At 40.1% G+C, this 21,957-nt stretch overlaps 1 protein-coding gene across 20 annotated transcripts in view; it reads right to left on the minus strand.

Annotated features, from left to right (window-relative positions):
- Positions 1-21,957, minus strand: part of LOC106884054 (fibronectin type-III domain-containing protein 3A) — a 250,398-nt gene that overhangs the window by 8,891 nt on the left and 219,550 nt on the right. For all 20 annotated transcript variants that reach the window (XM_089366370.1, XM_089366362.1, XM_052974886.2 and 17 more), the window contains 9 exons: positions 17,489-17,628; positions 16,152-16,211; positions 15,224-15,362; positions 13,153-13,206; positions 10,244-10,368; positions 9,636-9,795; positions 8,692-8,778; positions 8,008-8,146; positions 6,808-6,873 (listed from right to left, as the gene is read on the minus strand). In XM_089366370.1, the coding sequence (XP_089222496.1) occupies positions 6,808-6,873; positions 8,008-8,146; positions 8,692-8,778; positions 9,636-9,795; positions 10,244-10,368; positions 13,153-13,206; positions 15,224-15,362; positions 16,152-16,211; positions 17,489-17,628 (970 nt within the window). The remainder of the gene's footprint in view (positions 1-6,807; positions 6,874-8,007; positions 8,147-8,691; positions 8,779-9,635; positions 9,796-10,243; positions 10,369-13,152; positions 13,207-15,223; positions 15,363-16,151; positions 16,212-17,488; positions 17,629-21,957) is intronic.

The raw sequence follows: 21,957 nt of genomic DNA on the forward strand, positions 1-21,957 counted from the left end.
CTGGTGTCCAGTAACTGACCTTTGCTTGTGGAAGGAGGTTCAGGACTACTCACAAGACACATATAACAAGTTCAATCTCCAATACAGTTACTGTGTCATATCCCCGCCCCTCGCCCCCTCCCCTTTTCTCTGTAGGACACCTCATCCCTTCCCCTCCTCCATTTTGTGCTGAATCACTTCCACTCACAACTCATGGTCCACTGCTCACAATTAATCATAAACAACCAGCCGTAAACAAACATACAGTTCCAAAGAAAACCCTCCCATATTTCATATGCTCTTTGGTTCGGTGCTCCTCAAGTTACTCTTTTATTCTTTCCATGGTTTCAGTCGTAGGGCTACGGCCATGCTGGAGCACCACCTTGATTTATTTCCTTTCAGTTCTGTTCTATCATAAGACAGGGAAGTTGGTCTCTGAGTTTGTAGCAGCTGATCTTCCCTCAGTGATTCCTTCTATGGTTGGCTGGTCTGCTATCACCATTAGGGGTTTATCCTAGTCTTTTATTCTTTTACTTGTCTCACTCATTTAACCACAAATATAAATAATTAAGAAAGGATGATGATAAATAATAGGGCTTCTTATGTAGTGACTCAACCTGCTAGAAATAACAGCCAAGTCTCCTTTAAAGCTAACCCTGCTATGTTTAAAAAAAAAAGGAAGGACATGAATACAATATGTCTGATGAAAAGGCAGTCCTATCTATGACTGGGTCTAGTGGATCAGACATGACCTGGGGTTACCCCCACCACCTTACCATCAGGGTTTAGAGAGTACACACCATGCATTTGCTGCTGGAAAGTTTATCATAAATGGTGTACCTGGGAGGTCTTATTTTTCTGCATCCTGTATTTCAACAACAACAACAATGAAACTATCCAAACTTAGAAAATCATGGGAAAATGTTATGTAAAAAACAGCCTGTGTGTGTGTGTTTTCCATTTTTTTTTTGTAAAATTTTTGATGTGAAAATTGTGTGTTGAGGAGTTCGTGAATGACAATGAATGGAAAGGATTCTTACAAACCAAATCAAACTGATCGATTGATTGATCAAACAAATAAGTAGCTGATTAGTTAATTGGTTTATTGATTAGATTAACTAGTTCACCACCACCACCACCAGTAATGGTTTCAAATTTTGGCACAAGGCCAGCAATTTCGGGGGAGGGGTTAAGTCAATTAAATCTACCTTCAATGGATGAAAGGCAAAGTCCACCTTAGCAGCATTTGAACTCAGAACATATAGATGGACAAATTGCTGCCAGGCATTTTAGCCAGCATGCTAACAACTCTACCAGCTTACCACCTTGTTTTTGTTTTTGTTGTTGATAAGAAGAAAACAAAGAAATGTACGTCTCCTACAGACATAAAAGACCCTCCCAACATAGAACCTCTCTCTCTCTCTCTCTCTCTGTATATATATATATATATATATATTAGAGGCAAAGGACAACAGAAACCAAGGCAGGACGAGTATCTCAAGTCATTTATGATAATTTAATTGGGGTATGACTTGAGATACCTGTCCCGTCTTGGTTTTCGTTATCCTGTTCCTCTTATACCTGCCAATACGGAAGCCTAACACGGGTCTCTGGCTCCAGCCTCAGGTGTGAACTTGGAATCTAATGGATGACCAATTACACAGCACTTACTCAGCATACCTATTCATTTAGATCAATAACGAACTAAACTCCTCGTATTCTGTCTGTATGTCTCTCTCTCTCTATATATATATGCATATACACAAACACACTTGCTGGAACATATACCTATTCATCTATGGACCTCACTGGGTGTAGAGAGCAAGATCTGATGGGGAGTGGCACTGCTGCGCAGGGAACAGGGAGCACAATAATAGTTGCTACATGTTTGCAGGTTGGGGAGAGACCAGCTCGTTAGGGGAGAGCAAGGCAATGGTGAAGAAGGAGAGATGGAGGGGCCAAGGGGGAGGGAGTGATGGTAGAGTATTATCAGATAAGAAAGAATCCACTGCTCTGTGTGTTAGGAGAGAATAGAAAGATAAGGTAAAACACCCCCCCCCCCCACACTGAAAAGAAAGAAAAGATAAAGGCAACTATAGATATAGAATACACACATAAATATACAGAGAGAGAGAGAGAGAGTGAGAGAGAGAAAGTGTGTTATTGGAGTTTAGAGAAAAATGTGTGGAAATGTATTTAGGTCTACAAGAGGGTGGTGGTGGTGGAGGTGAGGATGAAACCCCAGGGAATTGACAAGGAAGAAGGGTGTGCCAAACCCAATACACCATGTAATGAGGTCAGTCAGTACAGAGAGAGATAGAGTGGGGTGGTGGTGGTGGCAGGAGGAATACAAACTCCCACCCCACCCACTTCTCTCCTCCTCCTCTAACACCACCACCACCACCACCACCACCGCTGGGTTGGGGTGAGAGGAAGGAGGTGGAGGGATCAGCCAAAACTGGCCAACACTGTTGTTCAAAGGGAAGTGGTAGGGAGATGGTCGTGGTTGGGTGGGTCTTGAAATTACTTGGTGTAATTAGTAATCACTAACAGTGGTGGTGGTCGTGGTAAGAGGGGAATTGAGCCCATGACACAGTTTCCAGCACCACTCCACTCACTTTCACCATTGTTAGCTATTTCCTTTCACTTATGTTGTTGGTTCAAACTGGATAAAAGACAGAAAATGGATGAAGGCCACTGATTCTTAGCGACTGATGAGAAAATTCATTCCTTCAGGCGACTCTTAGAAACCACAAATATAAATTGGAAATAATAAAGGAGGATGATGATGATAAATAACAGGACTTGTTATGTAGTGACTCAACCTGCTAGAAATAACAGCCAAGTCTCTTTAAAAGCTAACCCTGCTGTGTTTTTTAAAAAAAGGAAGGACATAGATACACTGTCTGATGAAAAGGTAGTCCTATCTATGACTGGGTCTAGTGGATCAGACATGACCTGGGGTTAAATACCACCACTTGCCAACTAATAAGGGAGTCACAATGTGGTCTGCAAGCAAAAGTAGCTAAATTTCCCTTAAATGACACCCCCATTATCTTAAAAAAAAAAAGAAAGGATACACTGGATGTTGTAGTCCTCAATACACTATACCTCTTTCGAAAGCAAAGATACACCCATCATAACTGAAATGTATGATTGTAGGCCTGCTTAATCAGGGTTGACCTAGGGTTCAACAACAACAACAGGATTTGATGTGGGGAATGTGAAGGGGATGAAACGAAATATTTTAAGGGACAAGGACTACAAATTTTGAAGGAGGTTGAGTGTGTATGATTAAATTGACCCCTTTCCTTTCCCCAGCACATGACTGGTATTCTTTTGACCCTTTTTTAATAAGTTTTTCCATACTTGTTTCCAGAGTTTTAATTAAATTAACCCTTGTTTCATTCATTCTGGGTGATATAAAGCTTTCCTTTCATAAGGGCCAAGTTACTCTGGTGGTTGCAAAGAACCCCTAAAAAAAACTGGTAATGTGTATCATGTGATATGGGATAAGAAAAAGGGTCAAAGAACTTGCAGATAAACACAGGAACAGGGTTCCTTGGTCCCTACACTTCACCCCCTTCGACCCATATACTCCTGCCTCTATTCTAGGCCCTGTTCCCTTCCAACTCCTCAAGGTTGACAAGAAAGGGATCAAAGGAGCATAAAAAGGATCAGCTTGTTTAATTTTAGGTCATTTATAATTGAACATATGGTGTGATTAAAGGCGTTCCGGCCATGACCATCACTCCATCAATTGCCTTTTTTCTTTGTCCAGGCATTGTGTATCTTGGACTATATTAGCCCACATGTCCTTCCTTTTCTTAAGACAGTGGTGTGTGATTTTAAAGTGATTTAGCTGCTCTTTCTACAAGGTCAAGCAACAATGGACAGGGTTCTTCACTGCCCCCCCCCCCATCACCACCCCTTCCCCACTGATTAATAAAGCATTGGTGGGGACGGAGGTGGTGGTGAAAGAGTGGGAGGAAGCGGTAGACAGACAAAACCAGGGGCCAGCACCGTCTCCACTCGCCCTTCCTACTGTTTATATAGCTGTGAAAAGGGAGGGCGGACAAGTTGAAGAGAGAGAGGGGGTGGGGTGAGAGGAGGGAGAGGGATGGTGGGAGGGGAAAGAGAGGGAGTTATGGATATATGAAACATAAACACGATATTGTTTAACTATAACAGTGGAGGTCTTAAGGACACACAGACAGACAGGGCGAGGAGAGAGAGAGAGAAAGAACAAAGAGGCTAGACTATATGTGCCACACACACACAGACACACACATATGTGCATGTGTTTTATGTATGTGTCTGTATGGTAAATACACACACTGCTTAAATACTGCAGGACGTGAGAGAGAGAGAGAGAAAAAATGGTTACGTGACAAAGAGAATGAATGGTTAAGAATAAAATATGAAATTATACACACACACAGACATGTATAGGTGTGTGTGTGTGTGTGTAAATATCATAACAAGACACTGTTTAAATAAAGCAAGAAGATAAACACGAGAGGGAAAAAGTAGCTTGTGTGTGTGTGTGTGAGTGTTGTATGTATGTGTGGTGGTGTGTGTGTGTGTGTTACTGGTTAGATGTAAAGAAAGAGCAGGTACCCCTGGTGTTGGAGGGTTGGCAGAAGCCAGGGGTACCTGCTCTTTTTTTACTCCTAACCAGTGACATCGGAGCTGCTTATTTTCCACAAGAAAGGAAGTTGACAGCTGCAGGAATTTCCAGAGGGACAACATTCTTGTGAGGAAGGACTGGGCATAGGTATTAGTGCAAGGTTGGAGGAGGGGGAGGACAGGCATAATGCAGACGAGATTGGTGGTGGGGAGGTGGAGAAAAAGCCACTGTAGTAGTGGTAGGAAAAGGCCGAGAGAGGAGACACAGCATGTTGGTGGACAGGAGATGGGTTTGGGGGTGGGTGCTAGTGAATGACTTTATACTAAGAAATGGAGTCGTCTTTCTTAAGGTATGTTCTAAAAATGTGTGTGTGTGTGTGTGTAACAACAGCACTGTCCTAGATGTAGGATTATCATCATTCCATCGTGGGTCTCACCTGCGTTGGGTGGGGTAAAATATTTTCTATTTTCGAAGAGGACGACCAGTCTTTGTAGTGCTGACCTTGCTATGTTGAAGACGCGTGCGTTTGTCAGACACAGACACACATATATATATATCTATACATATATACGACGGGCTTCTTTCAGTTTCTGCCTATCAAATCCACTCACAAGGCTTTGGTTAGCCCAAGGCTATAGTAGAAGACACTTGCCCAAGGTGCTACGCAGTGGGACTGAACCCGGAGCCATGTGGTTGGTAAGCAAGCTACTCACCACACAGCCACTTCCTATTTGTTATGATAATTATTGTGATGTCATCAGCAATAATACTTTTGGTTGTTCATTCATTCTGTCTGTAGTTAAGTGATTATGATGACTCTCCCTCTCTCACCATATATATATATATACACACATACATACATACATACATACATACATACATATATACAGGCATACAGACGCAGATGTATGTATATAGCCTTAAACAAGTGGTGAACAATGAGTGTTGTTGGTTCCACATTCCCAGTGAGCCAGTCACACTCTGTACACCAAAACAAACATTGTGTGAAGCCTTTGTATTCCAGAAAGACAGATTTTCCGGTTTCAAAGGTTTTTTTTCCATGTTTTTCCCCATGTTTACATCATTTGTCAATATACACCAACAAAAGACACACACACACACACACACACACACACAATAAATATATATATATACATATATATATATATACACACACACACACACTTTATATATATGTATGTATATATACACACACACACACACACACTATATATATATATATATACACATATCTTTGTGTATGTATGTATATATATATATATATATATATATATATATATATTCTCTCTCCTTCCTTTCCCGAGCGTCCAATAACACTACCCGTATCACGTCCTCACTTTGTTGTTTTTTTGTTATTGTTTTTTGTGTTTTTTTGAACCTATATATATATTCATACATACACACACATATCTTTGTGGGTTTTTTCATCGTAATTTAACGTCCATTTCTCCATTCAGAGGCAGATCTTCTACAGCCGGATGCTGTTCCTGTCACTGACCCTCATCTTTTCCAACCCCAAAGTAATATTTTCTCACGGCCAGACATCTTTTCACAGAATATCAGAAATGAATGACACCACTTGTACAACGGTGGCACTCATTTACAACTATCATACGATGTCAAGATAAAGAAGCACAAACACACACACAATGGGATTCTTTCAGTTTCCATCGACCAAATCCACTTATAAGGCTCAGGGCTATAGTTGAAGATACTTGCTCAAAGTACCGATTGGACTCAATACCACATGGTTTGGGGAGTGAACATTTTTATCATGCGGCCATGACTCCCCTCTCCCTGCTGTGTGTGTGTCAGAGGAAAAATCAGCAAAAACAGACAAAGAAGAAATGGTAAATTTCAAACCTAAAGATATTAAGAGTCACAGAAAGGATGAAAAGTTGGTAAAGTGCATTGCTGGATGGGGAAACAGATGAGGGTGGGGGTGATGATGATGTCTGACAATGGTTTGTGTAAAATAAAAGCAATGAAATAAGCCGCAACAGGTTTTGGCATTTGCATATGGCGCTCGGCTGCGCAAGACAGAGATGAGGAATGTCTGTAGGACTTGTTTTTACAAAGCAGGTTTACTGCCCCAACAGAAACCAGTCGACCTTGAAGGGGAAAACACAACCAGCTGGTCATGGCTGGTTGATTGAATTAATGGAAACAATACTCACCTTCACCATCATCCATTTCCACATGGTAATTAAACACTTTAGTGCCTCCTGTATCCTTGGGGGGATCTGTAGGGAAGGTCATCAAGAGGAGAGCTTTTAATATACAGCCAGGATAACATCAAACAAACTAAACAATTTAACGATTACAGGTTTTAAACAATTCAAAGTTTAGAACACATATGGTGTGTGTATAGATAGATAGGTAGATAACTAGAAAGATAAGTAGATAGACAGACAGACTGACAGATAGATAGATAAATAGATAGATACTGTGTGTAGATATTGAGTGAATAGACACAATATGTAGATGAAGACATTGTATGTGAGTGTGTGTGCGTACATAAATTCTTTTGTTTCAGTCATCTCACTGCAGCCATGCTGGAGCACAACCTTTAATCGAGCATATCGACCCCAGGACTTATTCTTGTAAGCCTAGTACTTATTCTATTGGTCTCTTTTGCTGAGACCAATAGAATAGACCAATAGCCAATTTGCCGAGTTATGGGGACATAAACACACCAACATTGATTGCCAAGCGATGGTGGGGAGACACACACACACACGTGTATACGACGGGCTTCTTTCAGTTTCCGTCCACCAAATCCACTCACAAGGCTTCGGTCGGACCAAAGCTATAGTAGAAGACACTTACCCAAGGTGCCATGCAATGGAACTGAACCCGGAACCATGTGGTTGGTAACCAATATATATATATATATATATAGACTGTGTAGTGGACAGACAAAGTGTGTAGGTGAAGACACTGTGTGTGTGTGTGTATCATCATCATCATTTAACATCCGCTTTCCATGCTAGCATGGGTTGGACGATTTGACTGAGGACTGGTGAAACCAGATGGCTGCACCAGGCTCCAATCTGATTTGGCAGAATTTCTACAGCTGGATGCTCTTCCTAACGCCAACCACTCTGAGAGTGTAGTGGGTACTTTTACGTGCCACTGGCACGAAGGCCAGTCAGGCAATGGCCACGCTCAAAATGGTTTATATATATATATATATATATATATATATATATATATAAATATATAGATAGATACTGTGTGTAGATGAAGAAATTGTATATGTGTGTGTGTGTGTGTGTGTATATATATAGATAGATACTGTGTGTAGATGTTGAGATAAACACTGTGTGCAGATGCAAGTGACCAAAGGTCAGTAAGGACCAAAACGACGTACTCACCCCATGTCACTTTGAAGTGATGTGCATGGATTTTGCCCTTCACCTGAACTTTACTTGGTATACCTGGGGGTCCTGGAAGGGTCTGGTAGGTGACTATTTCACTCCATTTGCTAGGACCCTCCTCATTTTTGGCTGATAACTAAAATTAGGTACAAATCAAACAACATTTGCAGGTGATTAACAGGGAAAGTTAATTAAATGTGGTGAACATAAAACATAGTCATACTTAAAACAATTTTACAAAAAAATAAGTATAAATATTAGAAAATAAAACAAAAAAAAACACATTTGATGTGATGGAATGGCAAATCTCCTTCTGACTTGTGACAACATTGTTGTTTTCATATCACGGTTCACTTAGCACACATTCAGTATATCACGGTTCACCTATCGCACCCTCTGGCTGAATTATGTAAATTTATATTGCAAATTTCTCAATACAGTCATGGGTAGATGGTGTCCAAGGGTCATACTGAAGACAATCCATCTCGGAGAAGGAAATTTTTGAGATAAAAACCATTCAATGAAGATTTGCAACCAGCTGATAGTATTTTGCACAGACAAAAATTATAACAATATAGCTATGGTGATGATATCACTGATATTAATATTGTTTGTCATGATGGTGGATAATGAAAGTGGCAATGATGATGAGGAAATGCGTGCAGATTTATTTCTATTTACCCTGAATCTGTAGTCAGTGTTCCGTTGTAAATTTGGCACTTTATAGCTACAGTTTGGACCATTGTAGACTACAAGGAAACCGTGTCCCTGTAAAAGAAAGAAGACAGTGAATGGTGTTATTTGAATTTGAACCTCACTGTGAACTGTAAACAAAGTGGTTACATCAAAAGTTTTATCTCTCCGTGGACAGAAAAAAAAAAGCAATACCAATCTGATGTTACTAACCTTCATCAGAGAAACAGAAAGATTTATCATTGCTATTTACAGTAGATACAAACCAGGACACAACTAAACTGATTTGTCTTATTTACACAATCAAGAAATAAAACTACTCTGTTTACTTTCCACTGAGAGGTTGTACTTGTATGTTTATCAAAACAAATTTATCTGACATTTCAAACCACCCCAAAAACAATGTGTTGTGCATTATTAGTAAATTAATTAATCTTGAATGTGATCATATCATCTGATGAAGGGGATACGTTATGATCATATATCACATGACTGGAGGATCTTATATTGTTGATCCTCACATCATAACGATTAATGACGTATGTGGTAATAATATCATTATGAGGAGTCATTACATTATGTCATTCTGATGTATTTGTTACATCACATACAGTGTTTATACCATGTAGGGTGTGTTATGATATTATTACGATGCTGTTACATCACAGGTAATGTTATATAACGACATATGAGTTGTAAGTTTGTGTCTGATCCCATTAATGTTCCAATGTAATTTAACATCGAAACACAGAGGGACCAACGACGGTACACATGCAAAGAAAAAAAAAAGCTTTCAGACAATAGCCATCATAGAAGACAGAACCAGTGTAGCAAAGATTATGGGGCAATCATTCTGAACGATAAAACCAAAACCCCTCCCCTACCACACACACACAAAAGCAGTCAAGGAATCTCAGCAAAGTTTTACTTACAGTTGTCTCATCTTCCATTTGTAAAGTAAAAGTCTCGTCACTTTGTCGTTTCACCCAGGAGAGGTTTAAGGAATTAATCTGACTTGTGGTGATTGTAGGGGGATCAGGTTGAGGTGGAACAGTCCCACTTGTGCAATAACTTGTCAGTTCACTAAAAAGGCTGAAAACAGAGAGAAAGAGAGACAATGTTAACAGGAATTATGCTTCTACCATAGTCTTCAGTATGGGGTTGATGTAATCGACTAGTCCCCTCCTCCAAAATTTCAGGCCTTTTGCCTATAGTAGAAAGGATTATTATTATTATTATTATTATTATCATTTTCTCTTTATCAAAGGTTTGGTTGGAGCTCCTGGAGTCTTGCATGCGTATCAGGCTTATTACCTTCAGCCTACGGTACCATGCTATTCGTTCTTTTACAGCTCTCTAATACTTTCCTGATTATTCTGGTTGTGCCAAGGAGGAAAACCTTTTGCAACAGTTCTACTGGGAACCCCATTCCAATTTCCTTTATATTCCCCTTGATGCCTTCTGATACTGATATCAACTCTCTCCCTCCCCTAAAATTTTCAGCCCTTGTGCCTACAGTAGAAAGAATCATCACACCAACCTTTTGCCAATGCTATTAATAGCAGCTAACCGGAAAGTATACTTGGTGCCAGCCTGTAAATAGTTAATACGATGCTGTTTCACTAAACCACTGTACACTTCATAGAATTCTCCATTGTTTAAGCCCTGGAAAAGATAAGAAAACATGGTAGACATTAAGCACCAATGAACTGGTGGTTGGGGGGGGGGGGGTCATTCAGCAAAAATGGAGGAAAACGAGAGGGAAAAAATAAATTTACTTTGGTTAATTACAGCCAAGTTAACAAGTGCAGTAACCTGATAAAACCTCATTGAAATATAAGATGTAGATTGACTTATTACAAGTGAGCATGGAACTGAGAGGCTTTGCTTGTAAACCTTGTGACTTCCTTTCCCTCCTCTTCTATTTTCTCCTCCTCTACACCGATTTTCTAAACATTCCATTGGTATTTTCACAAAAGAAGGAAGCTGCGACAAGATGTTAACCCCTACTGTTTTATCTGGTACAATACCAGGGTTTGATCTTTATGGAAATACATCAAACTAAATGTCGACTAATTCACAACCGTATTAACTGGTTCTGAGACAGAGAAGAAGAATCTAGAGCAAAGAAGACAAAACACACACACACACAGAGAATGGCAGGCGATCTTCCAATCAAACCAAAGAGATGTTTCCAAGAGTGACATCCTTGACAGGAATCTATCTGGTACTTTTTCCTTTTGTGGTGAGGGGGGGGGGGAAGTCAATTACATCAGCCCCAGTATTCAACTGGTACTTACTTTATCAACCCTGAAAGGATGAAAGGCAAAGTTCAACTCAGAACATCAAGACACAAAATGTTACTAAGTATTTCGCCTGGCATGCTAACGGTTGCTCTGATGGCCGTGTCAGCTTGCCACCTTACAGCAAACTAAAATATTAAACCACAAACATTGACGGATTACTACAAGAGCCATCATTTGCTCTTTTCTATAATCCACCCTTAAACATTGTCCACCCCTAATTATTGCTTCTCTTCCTCCTAGTCCACCTCTAATCATTAATTCCTATCTCAAAGAATGACAAAAGCAATTTGGCAGAAACATTCAGTACTGCAAAATATTTTATAAATTGCAAAACAGGTTTGGAACCGCACCCGTTTCTGTAACCAGAATCTCTTTAAATACAGAAGTAAATAACAAGAAACACCGAGTTCTTCCTCTTGTCTGTAATCAGCAGACATTATTCCACTCCTTTTTAAATACCAAAACATTTTATTTTAATTTAATTATAAAGATAAACTGAAGATTAATCAAAACCCTGAAATATTAATTGAAGGAATTGGTAAATGTGGATGGTAGAGGGTTAGACAATTTAGCAGAAATAACACACTCGGCTCACCCCAGCAACCAATTATCCCCCGGGGTCATTTACTCAACTATCTGAGAAAGAGAAAAAGAAAAAATGGTAATATTCTACATTTGGCTGGAGGATATAATGTTGCTCTAAAAGAGAATATTAAAAGAGGCCTTATCAGATAAAAACCTGCTGAAGCTGATATAATATGAGTTTACTGCTTTTTAAAACAGTCGACCACACAACAAGACATGAAGGAGATTCTTCAGAGTCACTTCAAGATGGTGTAGAAAAAAAAAGAAATAAGAAAAAACGATTCTCGTAGAATCAAAGACAAAAACTATTTTGCAGTCTTCAAAATCTAAAACATAATTTTTCATTCTCAAACATTCTCCACTGCCACCACCCTGCGATAGATGTGTGATGAGTGAGTAGTTCCACTAACAAAAAAGATTGAAGAATTCTACATTTATTTCGTTTCCTACGTTTTCTCAAAGACGAATGGGAGCAGCTGAACAACAACAACTACAACTAAAATGAATTGAATCAAACAGATTTTTATTTTTCTGTTTTATCTTCCACTCATCAAACTGTGGCCATGCTGGAGCACCCCCTAGACGAATTTTAGTCAAACACATCAACCCTGGTGCTTGGTCTAATTTATTTTTAAGTCCAGTGCTTATTCTATTAGTCTCTTGCTGAGCCACTAAGTTACAGGGATATAAACATACCAACACCAGTTATCAAGTGGTGACGGTGGACAAACACAGACAGAAAGACACACACACACACATATATATATATATATACAACAAGCTTCTTTCAGTTTCTGTCTACCAAATCCACTCACAAGGCTTTGGTCGGCCTGAGGCTATAGTAGAAGACACTTACCCAAGGTGCCATGCTGTGGGACTGAACCCGGGACCATGTGGTTGGTAAACAGGCTACTTACCACACAGCCACTCCTACGCCTAAATATAGTCATCATTATTTATCGTCTCCATTCCATGCTGACATAGGTTAGACAATTTGACAGGAATTGGCAAGCCTGGCAGTTGCACCAGGTTCTAATGTCTGCTTTGACAAGGTTTCTACAGTTGGATGCCCTTACAGAGTGTACAGGGTGCTTTTTATGTGGCACCAGATTACATGCATGTATGTGGATGGTGTCCAGTGTGCTAGAAGATCACTGGGAGTGAGGCACCCCTCAGCTTCTGTTGAAGCATGTCTCTTGGAGAAGGTCACTCTGATATAAAACCAGATATGCAGGGAATGGCATTGGACATTTTGGGGATCTTTTGGTTTGTGATAGCGATCATGGCGCTCCCACATCCCCGAGCCTGTGGCTCATATTGGCACCAGACATCTTGCTCTGGATAATGTCAGTAGAGTGGAGAGGGTCTATGAGGTGTCATGCAAGCCTTATTGGACCTAAAACTCTGCACAGGCATTGCTGACCTCTGACCATCACATACACAGGTATGTATATGTATTAAATGTGTGAGTGTACAGGTGTGTGTGTGTGTACTAATATAAGTATATGTTCATAAGTGTGCGTGTTTCTGTATTATACAAACAAGAAGAACGACCTACCTTATCATATTCTAATGAATATGTTGATATTTTTGAACCATTTTCACAGGCAGCCTGAAAAGAGAGAAGAAAACCGCAGTTTTATTCATCTGAATATATTTCCATCTTTTTCTCTCAACAACAATAATGGTTTATCATACCACCACCACCACTGCCGCCACAACAACCATCATCATCATCATCATCATCAAAGTGGTGTACAGTGGTGGTGGGGGAGACCAGGTCATGTAAGTGCTGTATGGTGGTGTTGGTGGTCATGTATGGTTCTTAGCAGTGGTGATATTTATGGAATCACGAGGGTTGTGGTGGAGGCAGGAGTGGTATGATGTTATGCAGTATTGGTGATGGTGGTGGTGGTAGCGATAGTAGTAGTAGTAGAGGTAGTGAAGAGTTATTTAAGGCATAACCACCCCCTCCTTGTAACACCCACCCACCCAGCTGCAGTTCACTAATTAACAGCAGGTGTAGGTGAAGCTTGCATCAAGATGGAGACAGAGAGAGGGAGTGGATTGAACCTGCTACCTTGGCCACTGAACAAGCAGCAAAGAGAAAACAATCTCTCCACCACCACTGCCCTCCTCCTCCTCAACACTTAATCAACTATAAATGAGCCATTATCTTTATCACAAGATACCGGTAATATGTTGGGGAGTAGATATCAAAAGTGATCAGCTCTCTTACCAAAATAGGTCCCTCTAGCTACACAAGAACTTACTATCATCATCATCATCGTCTTTGTTGTTGTTATTGTGTCAGGCTGGCAGAATCATTAACAGAGTCAGAAAAAAAAATTCTTTGCATTATTTGTTGCAGCTCATTACATTCCAAGATCAAATCTTGTCAAGGTCACTCAAGCATTCCTGTCTCGCTTCTGTCTCTTCAACTCTCAACACCAGTGTCCTGGGGCCGTCCTGGGCCCTGTTTCTGGCCCCAGGACACTGGTGCTCAGAAATCCCATTTCTATTGTGTCCATATGACTTGGCACTATTTCAAAGGGGGCATTAGAATAAATTGACCTTACTAATCTGAAAGTGACGGATGGCTATGGGCTCAGGCCAAAGGAATAAACAAAAAAAAAATACAACTTCCACTAAAATGACGACGACGATGATGATACAGTTCTAAATATTGATTGGAAGCTATGGAGGTCATTACCAATGCCCAAGAACAATATGGCCACATTAATAGAAATCTGTGGATGTCCACAGCAAAAGAAAAACAAGGGAAACATTGTGGAGCCAGAATTTTTTTCTGTCTTTTAGTCAGGAATGGGGGAGGCGGGGGTTAAAGCTTTTGGCTTACCAGACTCCGGTCGAACCGTTCAATCCATGCCAGCATGGAAAACGGACATTAAACGATGATGATGATGAGTTATCTACCCATCCATCCATCTCATACAATGTAAGCAGGGTAGTAACATAGCATGGAAGAAATGGGGGAAAATGTCATGGACAGTTGTTGAAATGTTCTTGGAGTGTCACAGAGGAAAAGCAGGAGGACATAGAAGAATAGTAAATTACTCTGCTGGCAGCATAAACATATGGAGATGATGATGATGATGTATGTATGTACATGTGTATTAAGTAAAATTTTTTTGGAATGTTACAACTCAGGAATTCTAAACAGCACCAATTCCTTATCATATTGCAGGAGGTAAAAATATTTTCCACATTTTAGAAACAGATGAAGCATTGATTAAAACAGATATAACATACTTCATAAACAACAACAATAATAATAATAGTAAACAAAGGAAAATATGTTATAAAAATCGTTGGAGTAGTTCTTTAATTGAAGTTATAAAAAACTTGAAATTCCCAAAAGAAGGCCCTGTGTGGCTTGGAATAAGAAAACAGGTGCTCAAAGAACATAAACAGAAAGCTATTTTGGAAATCTCATTTGTCCCTTGGAGAACAATTTCGAAAAAAGGCAGTTGTTATAATATTTATTTCGGGGGGGAAAAGGAAACCAACGTTGCTGGAGTGTTATACACACACACACATACACACACGCTTATGATGGTGCTGTGTGTGTGTGTGTTATTAAGAAAAGAGAATTCTTTCCTACTTACATTCCACTTTAATAATAAACTGTTTTTAGTTTTGTTGGCTAATTTTGGATGTTGCGGCTGGTCTGGTACACAACATAAAGTTTTAAAGATGACCGGTTCAGTCATGCTCCCCTTTAGTTCTTCAAATCGGGAACAAGCTCTGAAAGAAGAAGAAGAAAATTAATGGTAAATGCAATTCATGAGAACTTCCACTTTTAAATGTGGAAGCAATGGAAGATAAATGGTGTGGGAATGAAAACACTGTTGGTTTGCTTGTGACATTGTGGGTGTGAATATGTTCTTTATGATATTACTGTCTTAATTGTGATGTTGTTTATGACATTGCTCGTGTAGTTGTGGTGTTGTTTGTGATATTATTATCTTAGTTGTGACATTATGATACAGTTGTGATGTTGTTTGTGACATTGTTGGTGTGGTTGTGATGTGGTTCCTTCACTGCTCATAAGTATTTCACTGTCTGCTTCCATGATTTACTTTTGAGATTTAACAATAACAACAAAATTAATTAATACAGTTCTGTATTTAAGAGATGAAGAATTATTTACATTATTTACATTTGACGGATATTTGTCCTCATCTTGTTTGTTGTTAACACAACGTTTTGGCTGATATACCCTCCAGCCTTCGTCAGGTGTCTTGGGGAAATTTCGAACCTGGATTCTCATTCCTAAGGTATTTTTCGATATTATTATTATTATTATTATTCAGGTCACTGCTTGGAATCAAACTCGGAATCTTGGGGTTAGTAGCCCGCACTCTTAACCACTAAACCATATGCACGGAGGGTATATCAGCCAAAACTGTGTTAAATTCAAAATTTAAATGTTACATTCAAACAGACAACCACCACAAGTCCTCACACTCAAAGAATTCACCTAGGGTCACACCAACTGTCTACATATGCAACGTGACAACATCCAAATCTTACCTTAAGCTATATTCAGTTGCTGGTTTTAGATTCTTCAATGTAATCTCTTGAAATGGACCACTGTAGATGAGACAATGAGAACAGTTAAAGAACTTGAGGCCAATAACAGTTCCTGGTGAAGATTATGGTACTAACAAGTCTAATTTTGAGAAACAGAAAGCAATTAAGGAATATAGATTTTAGTTTGGTTCTATGTCTGCTTTTCTATGCTGGAATGGGTTAGATGAAACTTGTGGCAGGTTTTCTACGGCTGGATGCTTTCCCTGTCACCAACCCTTACCTCTTTTACTAAGAAAGGCATATTTCCCCCCACCCCCCCATTCCACTAGTCCTCAACCATGAAAGTTGAAACTACAAGAACTTTGCTTACCAAAGAATGGAAACATAAACACGTGTTTTTGTTTTTGCTGAGATGGTATTAATGAGGACACATTGAATGACAAACACACACATGAAGGGCTTCTTCTTAGTTTCCTCTATCAGTTTCATTCACAAAGTATTATAGTCAGCTGTAGAAGATTCTTGCTCAAGGTGTCATGCAATGGGACTGACCCCTGAACCATGTGGTTGAGAAGCAAATTTCTAAATCATACAACAGTCCCCTGATGAACACAGTGATGGTATTTAACTACTTAAAGACCTTGGAAGGGAAAAAGGGGTAAGTTGACCCCAGCTGAATTTACCTTGAAAGTACAAAAGTAAATATCTTGTCTTGATATTTAGTTTTATAGAAAGAATTATTAATTGTAACTAGCAGAAATAATGCCCTCCAGGGGTAGTGAAGCACTGACACCCCTCCCCTGCTTGACTGGTACCTACTGTATTTTAACATGTATAAGGGGTCCTTTTTTGTCAAAAATTAGGTTAAAAAAATATGGATAGTATTATAGTCCCTTACAAAACCTTTTTCCAAATTTTAAGCCCCCAAAATTAGGGGGTTCCTTATGCATGGTAAAATACAGTGCTTCGTCGATCCTCAGAGGACAAAAGACAAAGTTGATGTTGGTGGAATTTGAACTCTCAACATAAAACCAGGAAACGACCTGGCACGCATCTTGTCTGGTTGTGCTAACAGTAATTAATGTGTGGCAGTAATTAATAACATTGATGATCCTTTCTATTATATGCACAAGGCCTGAAATTTGGGGAGAAGGGATTAAGCCGATTACATTGACCCCAGTGCATAACTGGTACTTAATTCATCGACCCTGAAAGGATGAAAGGCAAAGTCAACATCAGTGGAATTTGAAATCAGAACATAGCAATGGACATGCCGTTAAGCATTTTGCCTGGCGTGCGCTAATGATTCTGCCACCTTTAATAATTAAAATAATCACCTGTATACTGTTCTGTATTTATCTCGGCCTTTCTCTGATAACTGAAGCTCGACATGAACTGTGGACATCTCAAACTCACTTTGGTCAAAGTCTGGAGGTGCCATTATTAGTGAGGCACTTCTTGGTTCCACTTCTTTTACCTGAAAACACAAAGACACAAATAAAATAAACACTTTCCCCTCTCTCCTCCTCCTCTCACCACCATCATCATCATTAACAGAATACTAGTGTGTGTGTGTGTGTGTGTGTGTGGAGATTGGTAAGAGGTTTAAGGAACTGTTTACCCCTGTCATCAACAAGAGAAATTTACTGAGGCACAGTTGCTTGACCTGCTAGAAATAACAGTGAAATCTTTGTCAAATCACAACATCTTAAGAAAAAAAAACAAAGATAGGACACACTAAAGAGGACAGTCCTTGCTACAAAACCAATGGGATGGTCAAAGTTGGAATGTCTTTGATCATAGGCTGTTCTGGGGTGAAACAACAACATTTATCTCTTTCTGTGAAAGGTAGATTGTATAAAATTTGAGCAAAAAGTTGAATAATGGAAGCTAGAAAATCATGGAGCTGTGAATGAGAAGATTAAAGAGTGAAGAAATATGAAGTATTGAATGGCAGAGAGACATGGAGGTGTGAATGAGGAGATTAAAGAGTGAAGAAATATGAAGAATTGAATGGCTGAGAGACATGGAGGTGTGAATGTAGAAGATCTGTGGAAGATGGCTAGAAATGAGGAAAACATAGTCTAGGGGATGTGTGATGTTTCCCAACATGAGAAAGAGAGAGAGAGGGGGAGAGGGACAGAACATAATGAATTGAGAACATCAGAAACTTGAGCTGGACTACAGAAGAGAGATGGACGTAAGGGGGGACAAGATGTGCTGCAGTGAAAAAGATGATGTTACTGTCCAGCTGTTGTAGTTATTTAGTTTCAGATTGACCTACGTCAAACAGACATATGATTAAAGACATCCCAGCTGTGACCATCATACCTCTTTGTTCCACATAGCCCAATAGATATCCTTTTTGAAAGACGGTAGGGTGGAATTTGAAGTGGGATCTGGCTGTTATTTCTAACAGGTTGAGCAACCACAGAAAAGGATACCTTGGTCTGATCAAGGGAGCTGAGGGCCTGAACCTCACAGATGAGACAGCAAAAGAGTCGAGTAAACTAGGGGGGGGGGGGGACTCGTCCAACTTAGTCTGTGACAGGAAGGAAATAGCAGATGTTAAAACAACAAACGCCATACACTGAAGTGGGGCGGATGGCGCAATAAAACGGTAGAATCACAACATTAATCACAGACTTGTCTCCAGTAATGCAACACAGCACCTCTGTGTTTCGTTCCCTACTGTTTCTTGTGAGCAAACGACATAAGGATTTCTTTGAAGAGAATAAACATATGGCACTGCAGTAGAGACGTATGGGGGGGGGGGAGCAAGACTGAAGATGACATAAATGTATGATCAAACAGTACAAGCACAATCTTTGTTACGTAACCGAGTGTTTTAAAGTTAACATTCCACAATGCATAACTGCATCTATACTATACATATACAACAATGTGTGTGTGTATATATATATATATATATATATACACTTTATTTAAAAGCAGCAGAAATATAAACGTGAAACTCCGAGTAACAGTCTTTTGTTATATTTCTGCTGCTTTTAAATAAAGCATATTACTCTACCTCTGGTATTCGAGTACTCTTTTTTCCACCTTGTTGCACATTTATGTGCTTACTCCGGTATATATATATATATATATATATATCATCATTTAATGCTCATTTTCCATGCTGGCATGGGTTGGACAGTTTGACAGGGAACTGGCAAACCAGAGAGCTGCATCAAGCTCCAACTGTCCATTTTGGCATGGTTTTTATAGTTGGATGCCCTTCCTAATGCCAACCCTGTTACAGAGTGAACTGGGTGCTTTTTATGTGGCACCAGCACAGGAGTTCTTTACATGACACCATGTTTATATATGGGATGGAGAATGCATGAGTAGTGGAGTTAACTGTGAAGCGATTGGGTTTCTGTAAGCCTAACCCATCAAAGAGTAGTAACGACATGCAATACTGAAAACATATCCAATTGTACAACGAGACGAAGAAATGGATATGAAGGTGATATACACATAAACACACACCGCTGCCGCCACCACCCTCATTCCCCTCATCTGCTCTTCCATGCTCCACTTGTTTGGTTGGAAGCCTTCTTTAGTTCAACGCTTTGTCATTTCTTACATTTCTTGGTCATCTTGTTTATCATTAATTTTAACCACTTCCTCCCATGTCGTCTTTGTTTTGCTTCCTTTTTCCTGCAGGTTCGTTTTTCTTGAATTATTTTGCCCTTTTGACGAGGCTTGTTTCAGGTTCTGTTGAGTAAATCCACTCACAAGGCATCAGTCAACCCCTGAAACCACGTGGCTGCGGAGCAAACATCTTAACCACATAGCTAGGCCTGTGCCTACACACACACACACACACAGATATGAGGTCCTTGATCATCTCAGACTATGACAACCCATCTAATCTATGCCAGAATGGAAAATGGACGCAAAACGATGATGACGATGATGCTGTCCCTTCTTCGTCTGTAAATATGAATGTCCACACAGACACACACATTTTATCTGTACTGGTCATCAGGTGGTCTTTGGGCAGTAACAGCACCATATTAGGCTTTCTATGGGAAAAGATTTGCTGGACCATCATTTAGCCCTTCATTTTTGGAGAAAGGGTCACTGTTAGTGGTCCCTTAGGATCCTTTCTCACAGTGAGAGAGAGAGAGAGAGAGAGAGAGCAGAATTGAGCCCAGTATATGACTGGTACTTTATTGACTATCCCCCCCCCCCACTCCTTCCAGAAAGAGGAAAGATATTGTTGACCTTGGTGGGGGGTCTGCTCTCAAAGGGTGCAGCAAACCAGACAAAATACCAAAAAACACATTCTAGCCCCGTGCTCTGATGTCAATGCTAATTTACCACACACACGCACGTATACATACACACACACACACACACTCATTTACCATTTATGTAGAAACAAATATTGTAATACGATTGTTCTGATCAAGTTACCATGACACGACATGGCTGGCATGGCACAACAAACGAAGGTGGTGGTGGTGGTTGAGAACACGACTCTGACATCAAACATTCGTAATCAGCTTTGTCATGCCACCAGTTACCATAGAAACCAGAGAGAGAAACGAGTGGGGTTGGAGGAGTGGTGGGGGGGTCTCAGTGGATGAGTTGTCAGTGTGAAATATGCGGAAGTGAACCATTAAGAGGTGAAAGAAAGAAAGAAACAAGTAAGGGGAGGGGACGGAGAAGGGAGCAATGTCAAATAAGTTAATTGTTGCCATTGTGTCTTGTTGTTGTTTAATCCAGACAGGTCAGCCCTGATCCATCGGATGGATGTATGATCATAGACATGCCAACTGTTACCCTAAATCTATCTAGGACTACAGTACACGACATATCATTTCTCTTTTTAAAACACTTGGACGGGATTTATATAAGAATTGGTTGCTATTTCTAACAAATCAAGTGATGACATGTAGCCTCTGTTGTGGTCTCATCGTTGTGTTAAGCTGACCTTGTTGTAGCCAATGGACAAGATTAATACTGGTCAGTGTGACTGGACACTGGAGGGAATAAAGTTAGACGAGGTCAGTGCAGTTGGACAAAGTACAAATATGTTGAGAAAAAAACCCAGACATAAAAGGAATCGGATGTAATGAGCAGAAGAGAAGACTACGTTGGTATTGGACATGTGATGTGTATGGATGAGAGCAGCTGCAGACAGAAGGATCACTTGCTTAAAGAGGATGGAGCTTGTGGAAGAGAGAAGGGGAAAATCCAGGGAAAATACGGGATGAAGTAGTGAAGGCTGATCTCAGGAATTTGAACCTTGTAGAGGAGATGAGAAAAGATGAAAATGATTGTTGATAAGTGGTATGAAGAAGACCTACCAATCATGGCGAAACACGTTTTGGAAGCAATAATGTCTATATAAACAACTGGTCTCCTTGTCCTATTTCCTTTTGTCATACCTTCCCCACTGACCCCAAATCTCCCTATCGCTGGTCCCCCCCCATCACTTTCCTATCTACTGCAGGATTCTGAAACTGTAATCGAATGAGAGCAGAACTACATATGTCACAATACCTTTTCTGCTCTACCAGTTATCTTTTCCTCTCCCAGAAGCTGGAACCCGCTTCCACTGACATTTTACATTGATTCCTCTTCTGTGCTATCAGTTATCTCTCTCCCTCCTCCATGAACCATTTCCTGCCGACTCATCCTTATCACACCATGCATCTCACTCTGCCCTCCACCCACTTGTCATCTCCCTTTCACCAGCCCCCCACCCCATTTGCTATTACTGTTCTGTTTCTCATCACCCTTTCCATACAGCCAGTCATCACCTACTCTCCCCAACCTTGCCTCCAAT

Source organism: Octopus bimaculoides, chromosome 19 (assembly GCF_046866305.1).
Source record: "Octopus bimaculoides isolate indiv1 chromosome 19, ASM4686630v1, whole genome shotgun sequence".
NCBI lineage: Eukaryota > Metazoa > Mollusca > Cephalopoda > Octopoda > Octopodidae > Octopus > Octopus bimaculoides.